At 57.1% G+C, this 23,539-nt stretch overlaps 1 protein-coding gene across 3 annotated transcripts in view; it reads left to right on the forward strand.

Annotated features, from left to right (window-relative positions):
* The window catches only part of ATXN7 (ataxin 7), a 98,973-nt gene that overhangs the window by 35,904 nt on the left and 39,530 nt on the right, over nt 1-23,539 (forward strand). For all 3 annotated transcript variants that reach the window (XR_008913353.1, XM_056804368.1, XM_056804369.1), the window contains exons 4-6: nt 128-541; nt 737-805; nt 16,557-16,661. Coding sequence is in view for 2 of the 3 variants with exons in the window: in XM_056804368.1 (XP_056660346.1) it covers nt 139-541; nt 737-805; nt 16,557-16,661 (577 nt within the window). In the remaining variant the exon portion in view is untranslated. The remainder of the gene's footprint in view (nt 1-127; nt 542-736; nt 806-16,556; nt 16,662-23,539) is intronic.

Here is a 23,539-nt window from a genome sequence, read left to right on the forward strand (position 1 = left end):
GCGGGCGGCCCTCGGGGGCAGCTGTCAGCGCGCCCCAGCTGGCCCGGGCCGCGCACGCTGCTCCAACTCTGCGGCGCCTCCTTAAGAAGCCCCGCGACTCTTTCCCCCTTTTTTTGTTACATTGTAGCAGCGGAAAGAATGTCGGAGAGGGCCGCGGATGACGTCAGAGGGGAGCCGCGCAGAGCGGCGGCGGCGGCGGCGGCGGGAGGAGCAGCGGCGGCGGCCGCCAGGCAGCAGCACCAGCACCAGCACCACCAGCAGCAGCAGCCGCCGCAACAGCGGCCGCCCCAGCAGCTGCCGCAGCCTCAGCAGTCTCAACAGCAGCAGCAGCAGCAGCCGCCGCCGCGGCTCCAGCTGGGAGGAGAGAGCGGCGGCGGCGGCGGCGGCGGAGGCGGCGCGAGCGGCGGCGGCGGCGGCGCCTCCACCTCCGCAGCCACAATGGCGACCGTCGGGGAGCGCAGGTCTCTGCCCAGTCCGGAGGCGATGGTCGGACAGCCGTGGAACCACTGGGTAGAGGCTGCGAAACTTCCTGGGAAGGAAGGTGAGGATCCCTTCCTCCCCCACCCGCCTGCCTTCCGCCCTGCGGGCTCGGCTCGGCCGGGCCCTTGCCCTGTTCGAGCCCCTGCCCCCGGGGAGGGTCGCCCCTGCCCTGCCCCGGGCTGGGTACCGGCGTGCGCCGCGCGCACCCCGCCACTGACCCGCCGCTCCGGCCGCTGTCTGTTTTTCTCTCTCTTAGGATCCGAATTGGAAGAAAGTTTGAAGGAGTTTGGGAAAAACCGCGAAGTAATGCGGCTGTGCCGAGAAGGTGAGTTCTCCTAGTCCGAGCTGCCTGGGGCGAGTTCGGGGCCAGAACTTCGCCTCCCTCACCTGGCTGGGCTGCCCCCCCTTCCCCGCCGTGCCCGGGGAACCCCGGGGGGCCGGGTGGGGGTGGGGAAGGGGCGGGGCTGGAGCAATTGAAGGCTCTACTTCCCGAGGTACTTCCTCTAGCTCCTGAGCATCCTCTGCCCCGACGTGGTGGTGGGGTCCTGTCCCTTAGGGACCGGCTGCCCGGAAACCGGACGACTCCGGTGTCCCAAGGAGCTGGGTCTCCCGTAACCCTGCAGTAGAGAGTGTTTCAGAAGTCATTTCCGAACCAAGTTGGGGACTAAAAAAAGACACCCAAATAGTGGAAACTTGTTGGATTTATGTGCACAAGTTTGGGGTGAGATGCCGGAAGTCCACCTACCCAAACCTATTTTTAGGGCCAGTAATTAGGTTTGAATCTAGTTATTATAGCCGTTTGCTAGCTCTGCTGGAGTCTGTTCTGATAAGGGCAGCTCTTCGAAGGGAACAGGTGTGAGGAATCCCCAGCTCCCAGTCAAGTTGAAGGCCCCCTCCCTGGGAGGAGAGGGAAGGGCCCCTGGTGTCTAGCCCCGAGCTGAGTGTTCTCTCCCCAGCTCCTTGGTTCCCCCCCACCCCAGGTTCTAGGCCCGGTGCCTGCGTGCCATTTTCAAAGGCCAGACTGGCCTCTTGTCACCTTTTGCTGCCTGGAGCTTTTACTGGGGTTTATGGTGCCACTTGTGGAGTTTGGAGCACTACCCAGGCAATTGAGATTTTCTGATTGGTGTGTATAGCAGAACAAATAAATTGATTCTCAAATGAGAATTGCTATGAAAAAGGAGAGAAGGAAGCCCAGCCCTTGTCAGAGATGTTGCAATAGGAAAAAATCAGTTGTTAGTCCGGTTTTGGTGCTGAATTGGCAGCCAGCTTCAGTGTTAAAAACTTGAAGTTGTTGTGGGGGATATTCTCTGGAGATCCTCAAACAGGGGAGCTGTTTAGGAAAGCCTGAAGTAGGGGCTCGGGAAGGGTTCTTGATCCACCCGATGCCCCTTTGGGATCCTCCTGGAAGGACCCCCTTGGAATGCCTGGTTTGGGTTTCTGTATTCCTGACCCTGGTCTTTGAGTTCTGGAGCTGCTGGCTTGATGCATCTTCCTCTACCTCAGGCCGGGCTGCTATATGGTAGGCACTCAATAAATGCAAATTATCTGCAGCTCTTTCCTGCCAACTAATTAAAGACCTGAGGTGTATACCCTGTTGGCAGCCGGCTCCCACCTGCGGGGTCTGAGTCTCAATTGGTGGCATTTGGGATTGCGTTTTACTTGGGCTCCTTCGTTCATACGGCGTTCAGAACGGACTGTCTTTTCTGGAAAGGAGTAGAGGAAGCTCTTGTTGGGTCTCCTGTCATTTGCCGGGTTATTAATGAGGAGGCGCTCAGAAAGAGGCGGAGCCGTGTTCTAAATCCTCAAAGATCGTTTCTGTTCAGGTCACTTTTATGGGGTGCATTTTAGTTCTTTGACAGCTGATAGTCCTATGACATGTACACCTTAAGGTGGTTAAGAAGGAGATTGGATTAACCAGAACACTGCATCTCCTGACACCGAGACCGTTTGTCCATCTTCTGAGGGCCTCTCCTGGGGCTCAGCACCCACCGCACCAGCTCTGCTTTCCAGGCCTTTGTGAGCCATGGAGAAGAGGCTCCTCAGGGACCACCACCGTGCAGGCCCTGCTCTGGGGAGCTCCCAGCCTCAGGAGGGAGACGGTCCTGCGAGCCATCCGCCAAGGGAAGGCCCTCCACGAGGGGGTGGGGAGGCTCCGGGTTAGTTGGAGCTGAGATTGGGGTTTCAGCTGGGTAGGAAGGTGGATGAAGGCAGGGCGTTCCGGGCATTTCCCCAAAGAGCATTAAAAAGGGCGACCCACCAACTGGAGGCAGGACGGGAACTGCACTGGGTTCACCAAGCATTTTCCCAGGGAAAAAAGTGAAAACTTGACTTCCAAGAGCACCAGTGATCTGTGTGTTCATTCATAGGAACCCTTTTCTCTGCTCCCACCTGCACTCCCTCCATTCGCACAGATTATTCCCAGTTAGTTGTAGTCATTAATTGGATTTATTTGGGCCTTTTGGAGGTCCCTCTGCTTCCTTTCTCAGCACATCCAGATTTTTTTTTTAACCTCACCTTCGTTTTGTGCTGTAATCTTCAATGACATATGATGGTAGTGATTTCCGTAGGAATTTTCATGTCCCATTTTTATATTTTGAAATGAACGCATTACAAAGAAAAGATGACTATCCTCCTGAGTCATTTTAAAAAACCAGGATAATGCATGAAATACTGAATTTTACCCAAATTAACTTTATATGCAATTAATAGGAAGAATGTTAATCCTAGCATATTAGATCCAGAAGGAAGCTTAGACATAATCCAGTCCATTCATTTTACATTGAGGAAGTGACTTAGGGTCCTTAGTTTTAAAGCCGGAAGGGACCTCGGGGACCCTCTAATCCGGGGGTGTAACATCAGTGCTAAACCATAAGGAAGGCTCCATTGGGCTGCACTTCCACTCAGAAAGCCACACAGTAAGTCACTTTATCTAGGCTCCCTCGTCTTCTCATTCCTCTCATTAAATAGTTCCCAGTTACCTTTGAAATGGGTTCCCTGGCCTCGCTGGGAGGCCTTTCGGGCCAGGCGCGGCCCTGAGGAACGAGGCCGAAGGGGCGCAGAGCTTTGTGCCTCCAGTCATGGGAGAGTGAGGCCTCGGGCCAGCCGGCTTCTCCGGGACCTTCATTGGTCTCCTTTGGGAGGGGTTCAAGGTACTGCCCGGTGAGCTGGCGCGCACTTCTCAGCATGAATGGCTCCACTAGCTTCAGGTCCCTCAGAGGCTCTGCTTTGACCGGATGCCCGGCTTCTAACTCATTTCTCTGTTTTGGAAAGAAGGCTAGAGACCGTCGGGTTGGCCCTGTGGAGGGGGATGGGTGACCATCTCCAGGGGTAGCTCCACCTTGATTCCAGTTAAAGCAGCCAGAGCCTGGAGCACGAGACCCCAAGGTGGGGAGGGGACCTTCCCCTTCCCCCCCCCCCCCCCCCCCCCCCCGCCTCGGCACTGGGATCAAAGAGGGACAGAATGAAGCCTGGCAAAATGTAAGTGTCCCTTTGTGGAATGTGGGGGTCTGGGGGCCGGCCGGGGCCTCATGTCCTGTTTCTTGCCCTCCGCTTGTTTTCTTGGAGTCAGACCTGTTCCTGAGTGACTCGCCTAGGCTGGTGCCGCAGGCTCCGGAGCCCGGGAGCTTCTGGAGAGCATCTTCTGCCTCCCTCTGGATCCCGGGGCCGCCTGAGTAACAGTGTAGGCTCGAGGATGCCTCTCCTGGGGTCGGGTCGTGCTGTGTGTGTGGGCCGCTCTCGGTCACGGACTCTGTCCTGCCCTTCAGGGGGTCCCGGGCATTCCTGGAGGGCGCAGCGACGCACGAATCGCCTTTAAAAGAGCACCCAGTTGTGTCTGCATCGTTCTGAAACGTTAGAATGGATTCCTCTTCGTTTTCAGTGGACAAAGGCGGCTGGCTTTGGGCTCGGGCAGAGCGAGCAGCTCCGAGGCGAGCCGGCGCCGCTAGAATCCAGCCAGGCCCATTCGAGGTCGCTGGGACGCGGAGAGGACCCAGAGGAGCCCCAGCGCCCCCTTGGAGCGCGGCTCCCATCCAGTCTTGGGCACTGCTGGCTTGCGCTGTCTCACATGTCGTACTCAGAAGAGCGAGGAGTGGATTCGCCTCTCAGCCTGTGGGACAGAATTCCCGTTTGCCTCTGAGCTTCGGACCGGCCTGCGCCAGGCGGGACGCTGGCTCGGCTGCCGTTTTTCCTCCCGTTGGGTCTCCCGCCTCCTGTGGCCGGATTCTCCCTGGCGTGTCCCGGCAGGAAGGCTCGGCCCCGGGCCATGGAAGCGGGGCCCTTTCCGGGTTGCTGGCCCCGGCCTGGAAGGAGCCCCGGCTGGATGTCTTTAACAGTTAAACACTAGAGGTTGCAGCTTTTTGTTCTGCGCGCGCAGCGGGCGGTTCAGGTGGGCCGGCACGAGGATCGAATGCGGATCCGGAGGGACCGGAGAGGTCATCGGGTTCGTGTGCAGATGAGGAAACCGAGTCCGGGAGGCCCCGTTGTGAGCCGGACTCTCCGAGGCTCGGCCCAGGCTCTCCTTTGTGCTCTCTGGGCCCGAAGCCGAGGGTGGCCCACCCGTGTGTCCTTCCTTTGCCTGGCGGTGGATGAGCCCCGGCGGCAGGTACCGGGCCTATCCCGACCCTCGGAAGCGAATGAAGGGAACAGACGAGTTGGCGGCAGCTCTGTGCAGAGGGGACGCGGCCATGAGCCCACCAGGGCAAAGTGAGCGTCCAGCGAGTGATTTTTGATCATATTGAATGAAAAGGCTTTTGTACAAACAAAGCAAACGGAACCAAGATTAGATTGAAACAAGCTGGGAAAGAATGTTTATAACCAGTTTCTCTGATACAGTTTGTTTGGTGACCTTTAGTTCTCCTTCTCCCTCCCCTTCCCCCCAGCCAGCCTGTACAAGGAGAATAAAGGGGGGAAACCCCAGGCCAGTCACAGGGCCCCCACCCCTCCCCCAGGGAAGAGGAAGGAAGAGATGGTGGCCGGTCAGCGAGGAGAGAGTCGTGGGGGCACTGCGTGCCCTCCCAGCAGCATGGCTGCCGCCACCCCAGGCCGGCCTCCGGAGGTGGCCCAGGGGGGCTTCTCCCGCCTTGGGGCAGTGGAAGGAAGCGTCCGGGTTCTAATGGTGCCGTGGGAAGCCTCCGCTGGGATTTCCTTGTTCTTAAAAGCCTTTTGTTGGGGCCCTTCGTGTGTATAGCCACAGACGGGTGACTGGAGCAAAGTGGACCAGAGCTTCTGGTCTGGCGTCCCAACGAGGGGCCGTGTGACCCTGAGCGAGTCACTTCTCCCTGGTGGCCTCTAAAAGGAGCTGGAGAAGGGCACGGCCGAGCGCGCCCAGGGCTGAGAAGACTCTTCCTTCTGGCCGCAGGGAGCCTTCTTTAGACTAGAGAAGAGCAGAGAAGGGGCCACCCAGGCTCCGGCTCTGGTGAGGACCCTCGGAATGTTTAGTTTTTATCAGTGAAGCTGGATTTCAGGCCGAGAGGATTGACCGGCTGGGCCGCGTTCAAGTCCTGCCTCATACTGACGACCTGGGCCAGTCACTTCCCTGACCCTCAGTCTCTTCATCTGCAAAATGGGGATGATCGTGTTGACTTCCCTAGGCAGAGTCCGCGTCAAACTGCCCTTTCCGTGTCCTCCCCCAACCCCCTTCCTGGGGCAACGGGGAGGCGCTTTGGAGATGCCACGTGGCTCCATGGTGTTGCTCCGCTTTGGCCCCCCTTTAGAGTACAAGATCCCTCCTGCCCTCCCCCTCCCCACCCCGCCCCCACTTGTCTGGTTCCCACAGTTTAATGGGAGGGACGCAGTGCCCAGAGTGCTGTGAGGTCCCCAGATGAGGAGGCTCCACACGGCCTGATCCGAACGGAATTCAGGACGGGCCTACGAGGCTGGGCCGGCCCTTGGCGCCACCTGGCAGGAGTGGGGGGGGGCAGTGGGGAGGGGAGGGAAAGCTCGGTAGGAAAAAGAACATTTTAATCACATTTAACAAAAAGCAAACTGGAGGAGAGGCGGGGGGAGCCGCACTTTCTGCGTTTCCCAGTGACTGAACCTCGCGGGGCCTGGCGGGGTGCTGACAGTTTCCCTGATCTTTTGGCAAACTTTAACTTCTGACTTAAACTTTTAAAAAATCGTATTGATTTACGGCGTTAAAAGACAAGAAACGTTCCTGTCGGGCAATACTACACATGCCGGCCCTTGTGCAGCATCGGCAGCTGCCCAGAGCTCGCCCCGAGTTCCCCTTGGCTCCTGACGCTGCTCCCCACTGTGGGAGGGGGGTGTCTGGTGTGCCCGCGGCCTGCCCTGAATGGGGGGGAAGCCAGGCTTGAGCCACACCGATGCTTCTCTCTTTTTTTACGTCTATCCTCGATGGAGTGATTTGTGTTCTTGGAAGTGGCCCCTTGAATGATAGCCAAGAAAATGGCTGTTTGTTCTCTAGGTCAGGCCCAGCCTCCAGCCTCCAGCCCCGGGCCAGTCCCACGGAGGGAGGTCAGCCTCCAGCCTCCGGGCTTTTGTCCAGGGCAGGTGGGACGTCTCTGTGTCTCTGCTGGACGCATCTGTGAGTTTTTTGCTTCCTGACGCCTCGTGGAGGGCAGGTTCTCGGCTGCCTTCTTTCTGCCCTTTAGAGCTGCAGCTTTTGGGGGGATTTGGGGGGAATCCCATCCTTGGCCAGGAGTATGGAGGAACCAGGCCCCTTCCCCGAGGCGCAGCTACGGAAGGACAAGGCCTGCTCCCAGCCTCCGGTGGAGGCTCCTCCAGGACCAGAGCAGACTCTCCCTGGCCCTCGCCCTGCGGGGTCAGCACCAGGACTGCCAGCGTGGCTCCTGAGGGCCCGGAATGTTCGGCTGGGATCGACCCGCCCGAAGCTGCCGGTCAGGACCGGCAAAGGGCAGCCGCTGCCTCTGGAGGCCACGGCGCGGGCGGCCAGAGGGACTTCCTGGAGTTTTGTCTCCGTTGCTGCCCCTGACGGGGCTTCTCTGGCCAGGCCCGGCCCAGCCGCTCCCGTCCCTCCTTGCGGGCGGCCGTGGAGACGCGCTCGAGGCTTCCCTCCCTTTTGGACATCCGATTCCAGGTTAGCGTCCTTGTTAGGAAGTGGCTCCGCAGAGCCTTTCTGCTGGGAGCCTGAGTGACCGGGAGCCTGCGCCCGGCCCTCCTCTGTCTGAACGCCGGGACATGCCCGCGATCTGCCCCAGGTGTGCCCGCCGCGTGGCGTCGCCTCTGAGGAGCTCGCACGGACGGAGCGTCCCCACGAGTGGACGAGAGGTTTCTGCAGGGCTCCCTGCGCCGGCCCAGTACTAAAGCAGAGTTTCTCCCAGCCCCGCTGTCCCCCACTGTCCCAGCCCCGCTGTCCCCCGCTGTCCCATCCCCGCTGTCCCAGCCCTGCTGTCCCCCACTGTCCCCCGCTGTCCCCCACTGTCCTCTGCTGTCCCCCACTGTCCCATCCCCACTGTCCCCCACTGTCCTCTGCTGTCCCCCACTGTCCCATCCCCGCTGTCCCCCGCTGTCCCATCCCCGCTGTCCCATCCCCGCTGTCCCCCGCTGTCCCATCCCCGCTGTCCCCCGCTGTCCCATCCCCGCTGTCCCCCGCTGTCCCATCCCCGCTGTCCCCCGCTGTCCCCTGCTGTCCCCCGCTGTCCCATCCCCGCTGTCCCCCGCTGTCCCCCGCTGTCCCATCCCCGCTGTCCCCCGCTGTCCCCCACTGTCCCATCCCCGCTGTCCCCCGCTGTCCCCCGCTGTCCCAGCCCCGCTGTCCCCCACTGTCCCATCCCCGCTGTCCCCCGCTGTCCCCCGCTGTCCCAGCCCCGCTGTCCCCCACTGTCCCAGCCCCGCTGTCCCCCGCTGTCCCCCGCTGTCCCATCCCCGCTGTCCCCCGCTGTCCCCCGCTGTCCCATCCCCACTGTCCCCCACTGTCCCAGCCCCGCTGTCCCCCGCTGTCCCATCCCCGCTGTCCCCCACTGTCCCATCCCCGCTGTCCCCCGCTGTCCCCCACTGTCCCATCCCCGCTGTCCCCCGCTGTCCCATCCCCGCTGTCCCATCCCCGCTGTCCCCCGCTGTCCCCATCCCCGCTGTCCCCCGCTGTCCCATCCCCGCTGTCCCCCGCTGTCCCATCCCCGCTGTCCCCCGCTGTCCCCCGCTGTCCCAGCCCCGCTGTCCCCCGCTGTCCCATCCCCGCTGTCCCCCACTGTCCCAGCCCCGCTGTCCCTCACGATGACTCCAGAACACAGAGGAGCCCCGAGCGTCCGGCTCTCTGGCCACCGAGAGGATGCGGAGCAGGCCTGGACACAAGCAGGAAGGACGGAGGATCCAGCTCTGTGGACCAAGAATGTGAAAAGGACTGGGGGGAGCAGCGAGGAGCAGAGAACTGTGAGTTTGGACAGCGAGATCACCCCGGATGCTCCCGACTGGCCTGGGGCCCCCAGAGGCAGGAGGAGCCGCTCCCGGGTGGCCTCAGAGGCGGCCGGCTGGCCGGTGACTCCAGCACAGTCCTATCAGCGCCCTCCCCAGGACAGAAGGGAGTGAAGAGAGGAATCTGCATTGGGGGGGCCTGAGCGGGGGGAGCCCATGGCGGCAGCCCCTGGAGGTATGCCTGTCCCCATTCTACAGCCGAGGAGACTGAGGCAGAAGGAGGCAAAGGGGTGCATGGCCTGACGGTCCCACCTCCCTGTCAGGCCCACAGTCGGGCCGTGGATGCTCAGAAGCCCCTCCGCACTCGGCACTCTGGGCCGGACTCAGGATGGACTGGGAGGTCCGAGGGGGCCTGGCTGACCACTTGGGCTGCTGCAGGGGTCTCCAGGCTGCGTCTCCTCAGACTGCCGCTGCCTTGTGTGCCGCCTGCCTGCCCTTGCGCTGCCTCTGCCGGCCCTCTGTCCGGCCTTCCCTGGTGACTGCCCGGCAGGGCTCCTGGAGGCCTCGGGCCGACCGTCCGGTGTCACCTCCTTCTGCAGACGAGCCGCCTCGCCCAGGAGACTGCCGCGACGGCCACCTCCTTCAGGAAGCCTTCCGGGTTCCTCTCAGATGACGGCTGTCTACAGCAAAGGTCCCTGTCCTTGCCGCGGGAGAACAGAAGCCTCGGCGGGCAGCGGCCTCGAAGAGAAGCCGGAGATGCCATCCGGCCGAGTTCTGTGCAGGATGACAGAGGCCAGAGCCGGGCAGGGCCGCCCGGCCGTGTCGTCGAGGAGCCTCCGTGCCAGGCCTTCTCCCGGCGTCCTCCGCTTGTCTGCCCGACCGTCTCTGCGTCCCTGTCTGGGCCGGGCCGGCCCGCTCGGCTCCCCCGAGGGGCTTCGCGGGGCTCGCCGAGCCGCTGCCGAGGGAGGCCTGGGAGCCAGACGGGGCCGGGCCTGGCCGAGGGGGCCGCCGGCCGCTGGCGTCCTGGCTTTGTTTTCTCCTCGAGGCAGCCCGGCTGGGAAGGGTCTGAGGCCTCCCCGGAACCCCGGACGGCGCCCTCTGCCGAGAGATGGGGTGGGACGGGCGGGAGAGAATCTCTGACACGAGGCGAGAGGCCGGAGCTCGCCCGGAGTCGCAGCCTCCTTCTGAGGCCCCGAGGATGGCAGAGCCTCCCCGAGGGGTGCCCAGGAGCTCACTGGATGCGGATGGCGTTCAGGGCCTTCCCCAGGAGGGGTGGCTTCACTCGCCCTCAGGAGAGGCGTCAGGTGGGCTCCAATCAAGGCCCGAGAGCGCGGCGGGGGCCAATGCCAGGGCTCAGTGCGTGGCTCCTCGTGGGCTCCCCCTGTGGGCGGCCTCCGGACCTCCCCTTGGCAGGGGGCGCCCACATGGGCTGCGGCCAGCCCCTGGCGAGGGGAGATCCGGGAGCCCAGATGGTCATGGCTGCGGCTAACCCAGCTTGTGGGACCCAAAGGTGGCTCCAGACCCCCCCCCCCCCCCCCCCCCCCCGTGGCTTCTCTGCCCCAGAGGGCCCAGGACTGTCCGAGAGGGTCACAGCTGCGCTTTGCAAACCTCCGCAGGGCCTGAGCCTGGTATGCCCCGTTACTCGCCCCCCCCCCCCATCACTGGCCTGGAGAGGGGGTGGGGGCGGGGAGGGCACTTGGCTAATGATCCCCAGCTAGCCGCTGCCCACCGGAGAGCTGTGGGGCCTGAATGGGGCTGGGCCACAGCGCCCCCCAGTGGCCGCCCAGAATCACCCAGACACGGCGCCACTCACTCTGCGCCAGCCCAGCGCTCTGGTGTCTCACCCACGACTCGCCCAGGGTCACGCGGGTGGCATCTCACCAGAGCCCTGCCTGCCCCACAAGCTCCACCCGAGCCGCCCACATCCTTGCTGGGGCCTGGCCTAGGGGAAAGCGAGCTGGGCTGGCCTGACTCCATCTGTGGATGCTCTGATGTCCCGGCAGCCTTCCTGGAGGAGGTGGTTCCCATCAGACATCGTGGGCTCTGTTGGCATCAGCCCTGGCTGCTGCTGCTGGTGGGGAGAGAAGAAGCAGGAAGGGGCGCCGTGTCCTTTCGCTGTTGTTTTCTGTTTCACCAGGGATGCGCCATCCACTTGGGCGAGAGTCCCGAGTTCAAATTCTTCCTCAGACGCTTCTCGCTGTGTGACCTTGGCGAGTCCCTTTAGCCTGTGTGCCCCGGCTTCCTGGTTCGGGAACCCTGTCCGGGCACCCGTGAAGGAGGCCTCCTGCCCGCCATCCCTCGGGGCTGGGGGGGGGGGCGGCCAGGGGAGGGACAGAGGGAAGAGCGGGGCGTGAGGAGGATGGCCGGGGTCCCCACCCATCCCAGAGACACAGCGTCAGGGAAGGGGCTGCTGGGCCAGCCTTTCCCCGCTGGCAGCCTTCTTCCTTCTGAGGCCACCCAAGAGTGATGCTTTAGGAGCCGCTCGAGTCGGGGCGCCCTTTTCCGTCTCGCTGGGGGCACGCCAGGACCGATGGACGGACGGACGGCGCTGAGAGTAGCGTCCCCGGGTGGCCGTCCTTGCTTTGGGGCTGCGCTTCAGGGAACCCCCTTCACGGGTCTGGTTGGCTCTGGGGAAGCTGCGGGCGTCGCCTGTCAGAGCCGCTTCAGCCGCCGAGCTGGCGTCCACTCGGGGCCTCCGAGGGTCCCCTCCAGCCCAGGCCGCGCTGGGGCCCGCCGGCCGGCGGCACAGATGGGGCTTTCCCGGCCTGGAGGGCCCTGCCTGTCTCCCTGTGCCCCGGCACGCCGCTCGCAGAAGCCTGCGGGGAGGGAACCTGCCTGCAGACCTCAGAAATGGAGGCCTCGCGGTGACCGCCAGCGTCCTGTCAGCTTTCTCAAAAACCAGCGAGGGCCGGAACGATGGTTATCCTTCCAGGTTTGGTGGTCAGTGTGGGGAGAGCCGGGCCTGGAGCCCCGAGGACCCGAGTTCCAATTCCGCTTCTGCCACTTGCTAGCTGTGAGGCGGGCACATCCCTTCTCCATCGGCTGCTTCTGTTTCCTCCTCTGTGAAGTTGGGGTACGCATGCGCCTCCCCTCGGGGGTCCTCTGGGCCGTCACTGCCCATTCCCGGTCCTCCTCGAGACATCTCGTGAACCCAACCTGGATGCACTTAGCCTTCTCGGGCCCGCACAGAAAGGCGTCGGGCCGGGCGGCTGGGGTGAGGGACTCGTCCGGGGTGTGAGGCTGGACGGGAGCCCTGACCCCAGGCTGCGCTCCATCCCCAGTGAGGGATCCTCGAGGCCTCCCCGAGCCTGCGCCTGCTTGGTGGTCCCAGGCCGGTCCAGAGCCCCTACGGAGGCTCGTCTTTGGGGCATCGTTTCCATTTTCACGCTGTGGATGTATTGGGGGCCATCTTGGCCTGAGGGGGCTCAAGGTGCTCTGCGAGAGGTTCTCAAGCCCGCCCTCCCGGCCTCCTGCATGGTGCCGGCCCAGGGTAGGCGCCGCCTAGAGCCGAAGGCAAGATCAGAGCCCAGAGAGGGGACGCTGCCAGCCGGAAGCCTCACAGCCCCGGTTCAGGACCGATTCCTGAGGCCAGAGAGGAGATGGGGAGTCCCTTCCTGAGGCTGCCCAGGGCCCTCCTCCTCTTCGGGAACTCCTCACAAAACCTCAGGAGTGAGAGCCCCGAATCCGGGGAAAGCCGTGTAGACGCTTCATAGGAACTCCAAACCTCCTTCAGAATTCTCAGCCTCAATTTCTGGATTGTAACCTCGAAATCGGGAGGCCCCAGGCCCGGCTTCCAGCAGGTCTAGAAGCAGACAGAGTGCCAGGAAAAGATGCATCAGGGAGGGATGGTTTTTAAATGGTGAATTTTCTAAATCCCTTTAAGAAATTCCATTCTGAGCGTCATCTTGCTTATAGAGAACTTCTCTAACCCGGAGCTCTGAGGGAAGACCAAAGCCACCCGGAAGCTCCTCTTAAAGCTCTTCCTGTCTGTAGAGGGAGGTTTCTGGCTGACTTCTGGCCATCGTGCTGCCCTACTTCTTTTCTCACTCAGAGGCTTGTGGGAAATTCCCAGAGCTGAGAAGGGGTCGTCCGTGCCCCGAGGCTCCCACACTCACTCCTACAATGGGGATTTGTGCCCACGACCTGGGGCTCGGTCCTCTGCGCTCTCCTGCCACCCGCATTCAATGCTCGCACGATCCCATTTCCTCAGCTTTGGGCTCACTGTGTGGCTTCCCAAATTGGGATCTGTTTTCTGAGGTGGACTCAGTGCCTGCTTTGGGGGAGCTGAAGCAGGAGCTGGGAGAGCCTCCCCGACAGTGGAGGTGCCCCTGCCTGGCGCCTCTCAATGGCCAGCCTTTTCCCGGGGCCTGTTGTGGGTCACGTGCCGGGCGATGGCACCCGCTGTGTGGGGCGGCGTGACAGGAAACGGGACCAACGCATTAGCCTTCGGCGGCCTCTTCTGGTGGGAGCCTTCCCAGAGAGATGAGAGGGGCCTTGGCCCCGGCACGTGTCCACACAGGCCTCCCTGCAGCCCCGGCCCTCTTCCCACAGGCCTCTGCACAGCAACCTTGAACCTCTTGATGTCCAGAAGAGTCGGGGTGGCCGGAGGATTCCCAGTCCGCACCGCACAGGATGCAGAAGCCAGCCTGGAGAGGGCAGATGGACACTGGGTGACCAGGCAGCCCTCGACGCCCACTGAGCCTTCCAGCCTGTGACTCACCTCCGTGGGCCTGGCACTGGGCCTCATCCCGCCCCTCTTTAGGGTCCGAGTCGCCTGGCCAGCAAGAGGTGGAGCCACTTGCAGATGAGCCAACCAAGAGAGGAGAAAAACTTGATTCCAGCTCCAAGAACAATGGAGGCCAGAAATTTGTTTTTCAGAAGTTTAAAATGAACTTCAAAGCGCTTTATTTATTTTTTATTTTTATGAATGAGCCGGTCTCCTTAAAGAGAACGAATTTTGCCATCTCATTGTGTTCTCCCCTGCAGAAGCTCCTGCCTTGGTTTTGAGCTGAACAAAAGTTCTTGTAGTTCTTCTTAGCTGACTCTTTTCAAAGGCCAGAATCGAGCGGCTTCCCTTGGCTCGGGCAACCCCGACGATCTGTGTGTCACTGGACCCATTTCAGAATGTCAGCCCTAAGAAACACATGAACATGCACGTGGCTCCCACGCAGCCGTCCCGCGTCTCTGTGGCCACAACATTCCATCCCAGCTCGGACAGTTGCTAAGCTCTTTGGAATGTGACAGCACAGAAAATGCACGTGCACATGCGTACACACGCGCACAACGTGCGTGCGCTCGGCCAGCTGCAGTAAGGGATATCTTAGGTAAATTGTCAGCCCGGATTCTGGGCTGACAAAAGGGAAGAAATTCTAGTTTTTCACAAATTTAATGCCAGATAGGCAGTTAAATAATATTTCTGTCTATACCATTATTTCATTTAACAAAGACATTCACAGAAAAGAATTCCTAAGAATATACATTTAAGTACACACACACACAGAGTGTTCCTGGGAGAGATAAGGCCTTGGGGATATTAATCGCATATCATTTTATTTTTGAAGAAAGTTATATCGACTCAGATTCTTTCTAACTAAATGGAATTATTTTCTGCATTATTTTCTCTGACGGTAGCCATTCACGTATGCCATGAGAAAAGCCAAATGCCCAGGAGAAAAGAACTTGAGATCGGCTCGGCAGGCAGCAATTTTGCCATGGCAGATGCACTCCTTGGTCCTTTGCATCACTTTTGTCCTCAAAAACTCCACTGTATAAAACCGGGTGGCCGGATGTCACGAGAATGCAAACGAGTGGTGTTTTGAACATTATTGATTCCAACTCAGCGTTGCAGGCGCTATGAAAACGAGCACATGGGCCTACCTGGCCTAGAAAGAATCGAGGCCATTCACCTGCTGCTCCTTTGATTGCTATTTATAAAACTCGTTTGTCCTGAACTTTGTCTCTGATGTTCAGAGATGGTGCCGGGCGAGCCGGACAAGCCTCGTGTCTTGCTGGTTGTTTTAAATAATACTTCTGGGTTTCCTTGCCTATTTCTTGCTAATAGAGCTTTATTAAAATGTTGAAGCCAGGAGCAGATCAATATTCCATTTTAGAAATTAAATTGCAGTGGTTTGACAGGAGACCTATGGACGATGATTTATCAAGTGCCGATCGTTGCCTTCCTAACAGGCTTTCGGTTCCACCATGGCGCTGTGCAGGCACGCACTCACTCTGTTTTGGTTTTCGTTATTACTATCTTAATTAGAAGTCAGTCTTCCGCCAGAAGCCCAAGCGTCCCGGGATGTCGAGTTGGAAGGGCTCTGAGCCAGCCTCCTGTTGTAGAAGGGGCCCCTGTGAGCTCCAGGGAAAGGCTCAGGGGGAGCATTTGAACTCATGCCATCTCCCTTCACTTGTGCCCCTAGATCATCCACACACGGTCCCTCATCTCTTTCCCAGGACTCAGGCAATGGCCACGAGAAGCCATCTAGGAGCCCCTCCATAAACTCCATAGCTCCATAGACTCCTCCTTGGAACAAAAGGCTTTGCATAGCCTTACTTATTGAGATAAAAGCGGAGTTTAGCCTCTGTTCAATATAAAGTGTTTGACCGGATAACTTTCTGGTGGTATATGTGATTTAGTTTAACCTACCTTGATTTTCATGCATATTTGAGTCTGAAGAATATTTTAATGATAATGTTTGGACTTAATCTTCAGAAAACTCGTGTTTGGAGAATGATGACTCCCTTTGACTTAAAAATAAAACCTGTAAGTCTGAGTCTACACTCAATCCTGGATGGAGGGAAAATGTAAATAGAGATTTCTGTTTGCTGTTTTCCCCCTTTTAATTGTAGTTTTAATTTCCAAAATGTTTATTTTATCTAAGAATGTTGAATATGAATATTCAGTTGTTTGATTAAATTAGATAACTTACAGAGTTCAAAGTTTCAAAATACTAAAACTACCTTGTAAAATACTGAAAATTTATAGAAATGTTTGTTTGGGGGCTTGGAGTTATTCTTTTGTGGTTAATAACATGTTCATGGTCAGTTTTTTAACCCAGTGTAGAAATCAAGACTATCCACGTCACTGTCAAATATATTCGTGTAGTTCAGCCTCTACCAATAAAATGTGAGGTTTTATTTTAAGTAATTTGTGATATAGGTATATAATAATATTTGTTTTAATTCAAAAGTCTATTCACCAATTACTCTTAATAGTTTTTTTTAAATTACATGACTAGAATTGCCCTGAAAAATCGTATCAGACAATTGTCTATGTAAACAATTCTGGAGCGCGGGCAGATTTATCCATAAAATTTGCATGAGCTGTGACTCTTCAGTAAGAATTCCTTTCGCGGGCCAGGTAGCAGATGGCGGGCATATAATGCTCAGTTAAACAAATAAAACCATTAGATGATGCGTCTTTCTAAGCGATGATGCACTTACTATGGTTGCTCGGGTTTAATCTAGGATTGCTTTGGGATGCTGTGAGCACGCAGGGCACCTCCGAGGCTTCCTCTCTCTCTGCTGGGGATGTGTGTTACCGTGTGGTTTGTTGTCATTTATAATTCAATGCGAAGGCTGCTGTTTGGGGGGACGGAATCGTGGTCTTCTTCCACAGAGCTCCCTTTGGAGCTGGGCAGGGACATTTCTCTTGTTGAGGCGGCCCGGCCTGGTCCCGTCCTCGCGGCTCTGGGGTCGCTCCCGAGCGTCCGGCCCAGCACTGAGTTCGCTTTGTTCCTCTCTTGCAGATATGCCCATCTTTGGTCTCTGTCCAGCCCACGACGACTTCTACTTGGTGATGTGTAGCCACTGTAATCAGGTCGTGAAGCCGCAGGCATTCCAATCCCATTACGGTGAGTGCTTAGCCCTGGAAAGTCGGCATGAAGGGGGAGGGAAAGCGGGATTAAGCCTGGCCAGGAGAGCACCCTGATGCTTCGCACGGTCCCAAAGTAGGTTAGGGCCGAAATGCAGGACGAGCCCCTCGTCTCGGAAGGCTTCCCCGAGGTGGGCCTTCGTCCCTGCCTCATCCTGCTCTGACCCATCACTGCGGCGTGGAGGGTCCCGGGGATGGCCCTGGGCCGGACTGTGTCCACTCTGATGAGAGGCAGAGTCCAGACTGGCCTGGAGCCCCGGGCGACCCCTTTCCCATCCTGCAGGGACAGTGGGAGGCGCGGGGAGGGAGGGCACAGAGGCCGGCGGTGACCGCAGAAGACGTGGAGCTTCTCGGGCTTGCTCTGCTCGTCACGCCTGAAGCCGGGCAGCCAAAGAACGGTGTCGATGGTGGAAGGATGGCCAATGGGCCAGGCAGAAAAGCAAGGAGGGGCAGAAGAAACGGTTTGATTGCACGGCCACAGGTCGAGGGGAGGCTCCTCTGCTGTTGCGGTATTGGGGTGCACATTTGCAAAAGGACCGCCAGATGATAATGCGTGTGGCGTTGGCATCGAGGGATGCTGCCCGATGAAGGGGGCGGCCCGAGATGGGAGCCCAAACGAGAACACCACATGCAGAGGACCCTGTCGGGAGGGTTCGAACCCTTCCCGGGTGTTGACTGCTTGTACAGATGGAGACGTGTCTCTTCTCCCCCGGCCTTGGGCCTTCCATCTCCCATGGGTGATCTGCCAAAAGGGGATAAAGCTGAAATGAGAAGAGAGACACGTCACCCCGGAGAGTTGATGAGCCGGCTTGTGCATCCGTGCCGCCATGTTGGAGCTGCCATCGAAATTCCTGAAAGGAGGAAGATGGCCCGGCCTGATGGGTCTCCGTGGGACGGAGGCCAGGATTCTGGTTTCAAGGAAGCCAAAATAGCCTAAAAACTGCCAGAGGGGATGCTGGACTGACTCACCCCATGGAGAAAGATGGCAGCCAAAGGCGATGCCTGTGCAGAATGGAAACTTTGGCCAAGAAAGAGCGGCGGCGCCCTGTGAAATGGCGAGAAACCCATTTAAAGAGCCCCGACGTGGGGCCGAAGTGGGGAGGCTGAAGGGGGCATGAGAGCGGCAAAGCCGGGAAAGACCCGCAGAGGCCCAGCCAACCTCGTCAGGTGCCACAGGGCAGGCCGCGTACACTGCCTGGGAGAGAGCCGAGGTGGGAGAAGAGCTCCGGAGCTGCCGGTGGAGATGGCGCTCTTGTCAAGTCCCTGAGGCGGGAGGATGATGGAGGCCTGAGAACACTGCAGAGAGAGGCTCGCCTCACCCAGGCCTTTGAGCGGCCGCCAGGCTGCACTGTGGACCGGAGGCCCGAGCTTTCTGCCGCTGCTGTTCTGCTGGCCACCATCCCTGGAGGCCGCTCCCAGACCTCCGATGCCTAGAGAGGGGATCCCTGATGCCACGAGGGGCTCCATCCGAGCATCGGCCTTTCCCTCGCACGGAGTGAGGAGGCTGGCACGTCCCCTTCTCTCCGGCCTGCACCAGACAGAGGCCGGCGGCAGAGAGAAGAGAAACAGGTTCTGGGGGGTGGCCTGGGGGCCCCCGTTTCTGTTCTGATTTCCTGTCACGTGCACAGACCCAAACAGGAAGACTTTCCTCCAGAAACGCCGCACATGGTGGCCGTGACGGAGGTCGCCATCGCGCCACAGAGGCATCTGCCACAGAGCCTTGTGTGCGTGGAGCGGCCATTGGGGTCAGAGCAGCCTCCTCGCTCTTCACAGGGCAGCCCGTTTCTGCTGCTTACAGTGCCGACTCCCAGCCAGTGTGCACAGCTAGCCGGCCATCGGGCAGGGGAAGGAGGCCGGCCAGAAAGGCCCTCCGGAACCAAAGGATGCTCTCTTGGGTGGGGGACCAGGAGAGACTCCGGCTACCCCGAGCACAACTTGGGCCTGCTGGTGGGTGTTCAGGCGTGCCAGACTTGGGGTCCCTTTTGGGGGGGTTTCTTGGCAAAGACCCCAGAAGAGGTTGTCATCTTCCTCTCCAGCCCCTTTACAGATGAGAAAATAGAGGCAAATGGGGTGCAGTGACTTGCCCAGAGCCACATAGCTAGTGTCTGAGGCTGGATTTGAACTCGGGTCTTCCCAACTCCCAGCTCTGTGCGCTGCATCACCAAGAGGTCTCACCCCCTGGGCCCAGCCTTGCCTCCGCTTGCCCTCCTCCATGATGTCAGCTCACTTCTTCCTCTGTGGCATTGTTCTGTGGGCGCCCCCCGCCCTCTGTCACCTTTTCCGGGGGTCCCCTCACCCACATCCTCCTCACAGGCTCCCTCAAGTGACGGGCCTTTTCCAGAGCTGGAGGGGCCGGGGTGATCACCGGCTGGGTCTTCTGAGGTCTTGTCGAGTGGCTCAGACGCTTGGCTGTGAAGATGGCCAGAGCCCCAAAACCAGAGCATCCTTTTACCCGAAACAGTTGTCCGCCGGAGGGACGACCCGCACTACGTGATGCGGGCTGCTGTGACGGGGACCGGCCCGGACACTGGGATGCCGTCGGGTCATTGTGGAGCTCGTCCCTCTGCCCTCTCCCTGCCCCGGTGTCCCCGGAGCGGCCCTCCTCCCCTGCTCCAGCTGGCCTCCAAGGGGGCACCCCGGGTCTGGGCCCCAGAGGGGGGCTGAATTCTTCTGGGACCTAATTTGCTGACCTGTAAAATGGGGCCATTCTGCGCCTGTCGCTTGTCTCACTGCAGTGTGGTGAGGACATGTTGCAGACGGATTATTATTGTGGCCCCGAGCGGTGGCAGCGACAGTGCAGACAGGCCTGAGAGCCTGTGCTTGGGCTGGGGGGGATGGGAGGGGCCCAAGACCAGAGGAGTTTCTGGAGGGAGCCCAGAGGGAAAGAGTGCCCGGGGGGGGGGGGGGGGGGGGGGGGCAGAGTCCATGGAGGAAGGCTGCCTGTACAGGAGCCGGGGGGTTCCGAGTGAATCGAGCAGAGCCAGCACAGGGCAGGGGTGGTGTCCGCTGGCAGCACAGGGTGGCCCCCCTGGATTGTGCGTCACAGGCGTGTGGAGTTGGGGTTTCCTCATCAGAACCTGGACCGCAGGGGCACCCCCAGCAAGGCCCAGCAGCTGGTGGCCCAGGCCTGGCTGGGGCTGGTCCGAAGACCATGAGACGGCACACCCTGGCCTCGCATGGGGCAGCGGTGATTATGCCACGATAAAGCGGCACACAGGCCCCGGGCAGCAGGCCGGACCCTCCGTGAAACTTTTTGTGTGCCGGTCCTTGGCCCGTGTCCGCCGCGGCTCTCGTGCCCTGTGGCTCCTCTCCTGGTCCCCTGCTCGCCTGCCTCGTCCCCATTCAGCCAGGGGTGCCCCCTGCCGCCTGGCTGGCGAGCCCGTTCTTCCCTCCTGCTTCGGGCCAGTCCCTGTGGGCCCGGCCTGCCCATCCGTGATCCCTCATGTGTCCTTGCTGCCCCGGTCTACGCAGCACATCCTGTGAGTGTCGGGCGCCCCCCAAATTGGCCGACTGGAGAGGATGCGGTCTGAGCGCGGGGCCGGGCAGGCTCCTCATCAGTCCAAGGCCGGCCTTGTCTCCGGACCTTTCGGAGGGCCTCTTCTTCCTTCCTGGACCAAACCTTCCCGGGCCGCTCATCCCCTCCTTCACTGGGTGGGGCCTCCTCAGGAGAGACCGCAGCCGTCCATCCCCCCCACTCAGAAGGCCGGGCCACATTCAGACTTCCTCAGCTCCTTCCACCCCTTTTTGTCCCCGCTCGTCCGGACCTTGCGCTGCTCCTGAGTCCTTCACGGCTGCTCTTGTCCACTCCTGCTGATTGGGACCACGTTCTCCGCCCTTCGCCGCACTTTGGAGAAGCCTTTCCTGCTTTGTGATCGCCTTGTTTGTGAGCGGCGGAGCCTGCCTGCGCCCCGGCCCTGCGGAACGAGTCCACACAGGTTCTTCCTCCATCTCTGGTCTCTGGTTGTGTTGGGTCACGGGGTGCCGGCGCAGTCTTGGAGCCCGCGTGGCTCCCCCAGGAGTGCTCACCCCCACCGTGGGCCTCCCGCCCCTCGGGCTTGTTTGAATTTGCCTTTCTCTGAGTGCTTTCCAGTCCCGGTCTTCACTGGGGAGTGCCTCGTGTTCTTACAAATCGCTCTATTTGAGATGCCTGCCATCAAACATCTTCCCCCGGTTTTTGTTTTTCTTCCAATCTTGGTTGCATTCGTTTGATATTGAGTTTTACCCCTTAAAAGCAAGTGTCCTGAGGACTCTGACTGTCTGTCTCTCTTCTCTGTCTGTCTCTCTGTCTCTCTCTCTGGAGAGCTCATCTTTGGGTCTGAGTGACTTTACCCCTTTAGGACTTTTTCACACCCCGGACGCCGCTTCTCACCAAGAGTTTTGTGTACCTGCAAAAACAAACCACAAAACTTTGAAAATTGTTGTCACTCCGGGCAGTTTCCTTACTTGTTCTTGAAAAGTATTCATGTTGATTAGAGGGAAAATGCATTTTCTTACCTTCAGTGAAAATTTGTCCATTTTTAAAGTGTTATGTCAAGGCATAAGGAGGCCCCTTTCAGCTGTAAATCTCTGGTCTTCTGAATGAAAAATCATACCATCCTATATACAATTCCCCCCAAAACAATAGGACTATTAAAAAAAAAGCACATTACTTTAAGAGTGAAATGTAATGGTTATTTTGAAACATTTCACAGTTTATAATCCACAATAGTCATATACTTAATGCTATCTGTTCAACCTTTGGACAGTTTGTAATTAACCCATAGAGTCAGTCAACAGACTGAGATTGTCTCTTTCCCAATTTTCCCTGGTCAAAGCCTGTTGTATTTTTGAGAGCCAACTTGAAAGGAAATCAGACAATCAGGATCCCTGTATGAAGTGCCTACCATGAAGCCTCAGGGAGCCAAAAACGTTTTGTCTCTGGACGTCTGCCCTGGAGGAGCTGACAGTCTAGTGGGGATATCCTTTAGCCAACAAAGTTGTTCATTTCCTCAAGTAGCACTTTGTATTTGCATCTATACGTTTTTTGTGGGTTTTGATAGAGGCCCAAATATTTTATGCATTTTGCAGTTAGTTGAAATGAGATTTCCCTTTTTATCATTAGTCCTTTCATAGAGAAACGCTGTTCCTTCTTGAGGACTTATTTTATGGCCTGCAACATTGCAGAAGCTCTTAATTATTTTGTTATCTTTGCTGATTCTCCAGGATTTTCTAAGTTAACTAGCATATCATTAGCAGATAGGGACAGTTTTATCTCCTTTTAACTGACTTTCTGCCTTTGATTTCTTTCTCTTGTCTTTTTGCTATTGCTAGCTTTTCGAGAACCGTATCCAAAAGTAGTGAGGAAAATAGGTATTTTGCTTCACTCCTGAATTAAAGAAAAAGGTTGTCTTACCTTCCCATTGCATACGATATGCATATGCTCTTTATGGTATTTATTAAAGGTTCCTTTATGACTATACTTTGTAAAGTTTCTAGCCTAAAAGAGAGTTGTACTTTGTCACAGGCTTTTTCTGCATCTGTTCAGAATGTGTAATTTTAAATATTTTGATTTTTAATATGATTAATTATGTTGGTTGCTTTTCTGATGTTGAACCATTCTTGCTTCCCTGGTATAAATCCTACTTGATTATAATAAGTCGTTTCTTAGGTGAATCACTAGAATCTGACAGGATTTTGTTTAAAATGTTTGAGTTCATGTTCATTAATGATATTGGCCTATCCTAATTTTCTTTCCGTCTTTTTATCTTTCTCTGGCTTAGGTATTGGAACTGTATTTCTCTCATAAAAGGATTCTGGTATGGTGCTTTCTTTCTCAGTTTTTGAGAATAAGTTGTAAAGTCCATGTACTAACTGTTCTTTAAAAGTTTGATAAAATTCTATAAATCTGTTAGGGCCAGAAGTTTTTCTTTAGTAGTTCCTTTACAGTTAAATCTACTTACTTTTCAGATATTGAGTTATCTAAGATCTCTATTTGGTCTTTTGATAGCATAGGTATTTTATATTTTTGAAGGTATTCTATTTCTTTTGTGTTTTCAATTTTGTTAGCATGCTGTATTCAATGTATTCTTTTTATTTTTTCTGATTTTGCTATGATTTCACCTTGCTCATATACCATTTTTTAAATGTTGACTTCTGCTCTCGTTTTAGTCAGACTTTCTAAGTTGATCAATTTTATTGGCCTTTTCAGAAAACCAGCTTTTAGTTTTAATTATCATTTCTATGTGGAATTTTTTTTGTTTCCAATATATCTATTTTCCTTCTTTGATAGCTTCTTTTGTGCTTCTTTTGATTTGCTTATTCATTGACTTTCTCATTTTTTATGCATATTCATTCATTAATCCTCTACATGAGGATTGCTTTAGCCACATCAAGAAATTTTTAGTGTTGTTTCAGTTTATTAATTTTCTCTTTTTCTTTTATTTTTTAAATTTTTTTTTAAACCCTTACCTTCCGTCTTGGAGTCAATACTGTGTATTAGCTTCAAGGCAGAAGAGTGGTAAGGGCTAGGCAATGGGGGTCAAGTGACTTGCCCAGGGTCACAGCTAGGAAGTGGCTGAGGCCAGATTTGAACCTAGGACCTCCTGTCTCTAGGCCTGGTTCTCAATCCACTGAGCTACCCAGCTGCCCCCAATTTTCTCTTTTTCTATTTTGTTTATGTATATTTGTAAAGATATGATTTTCTGAGATCTACTTTAGCTTCATCAAAAAATTTTTGCTATGTTGTTTTATCCCAGTTGTCTTCTTTTACACAGTTGTTGTTTCTATGATTTGTTCTTTGATCCATTCATTCTTTAGGATAACATTTTTAAGTCACCCTCAAGGTCCATATCTTTTGTTTGTGGTCTTGGAACTAGTGAC

Source organism: Monodelphis domestica, chromosome 7 (genome assembly GCF_027887165.1).
Source record: "Monodelphis domestica isolate mMonDom1 chromosome 7, mMonDom1.pri, whole genome shotgun sequence".
NCBI lineage: Eukaryota > Metazoa > Chordata > Mammalia > Didelphimorphia > Didelphidae > Monodelphis > Monodelphis domestica.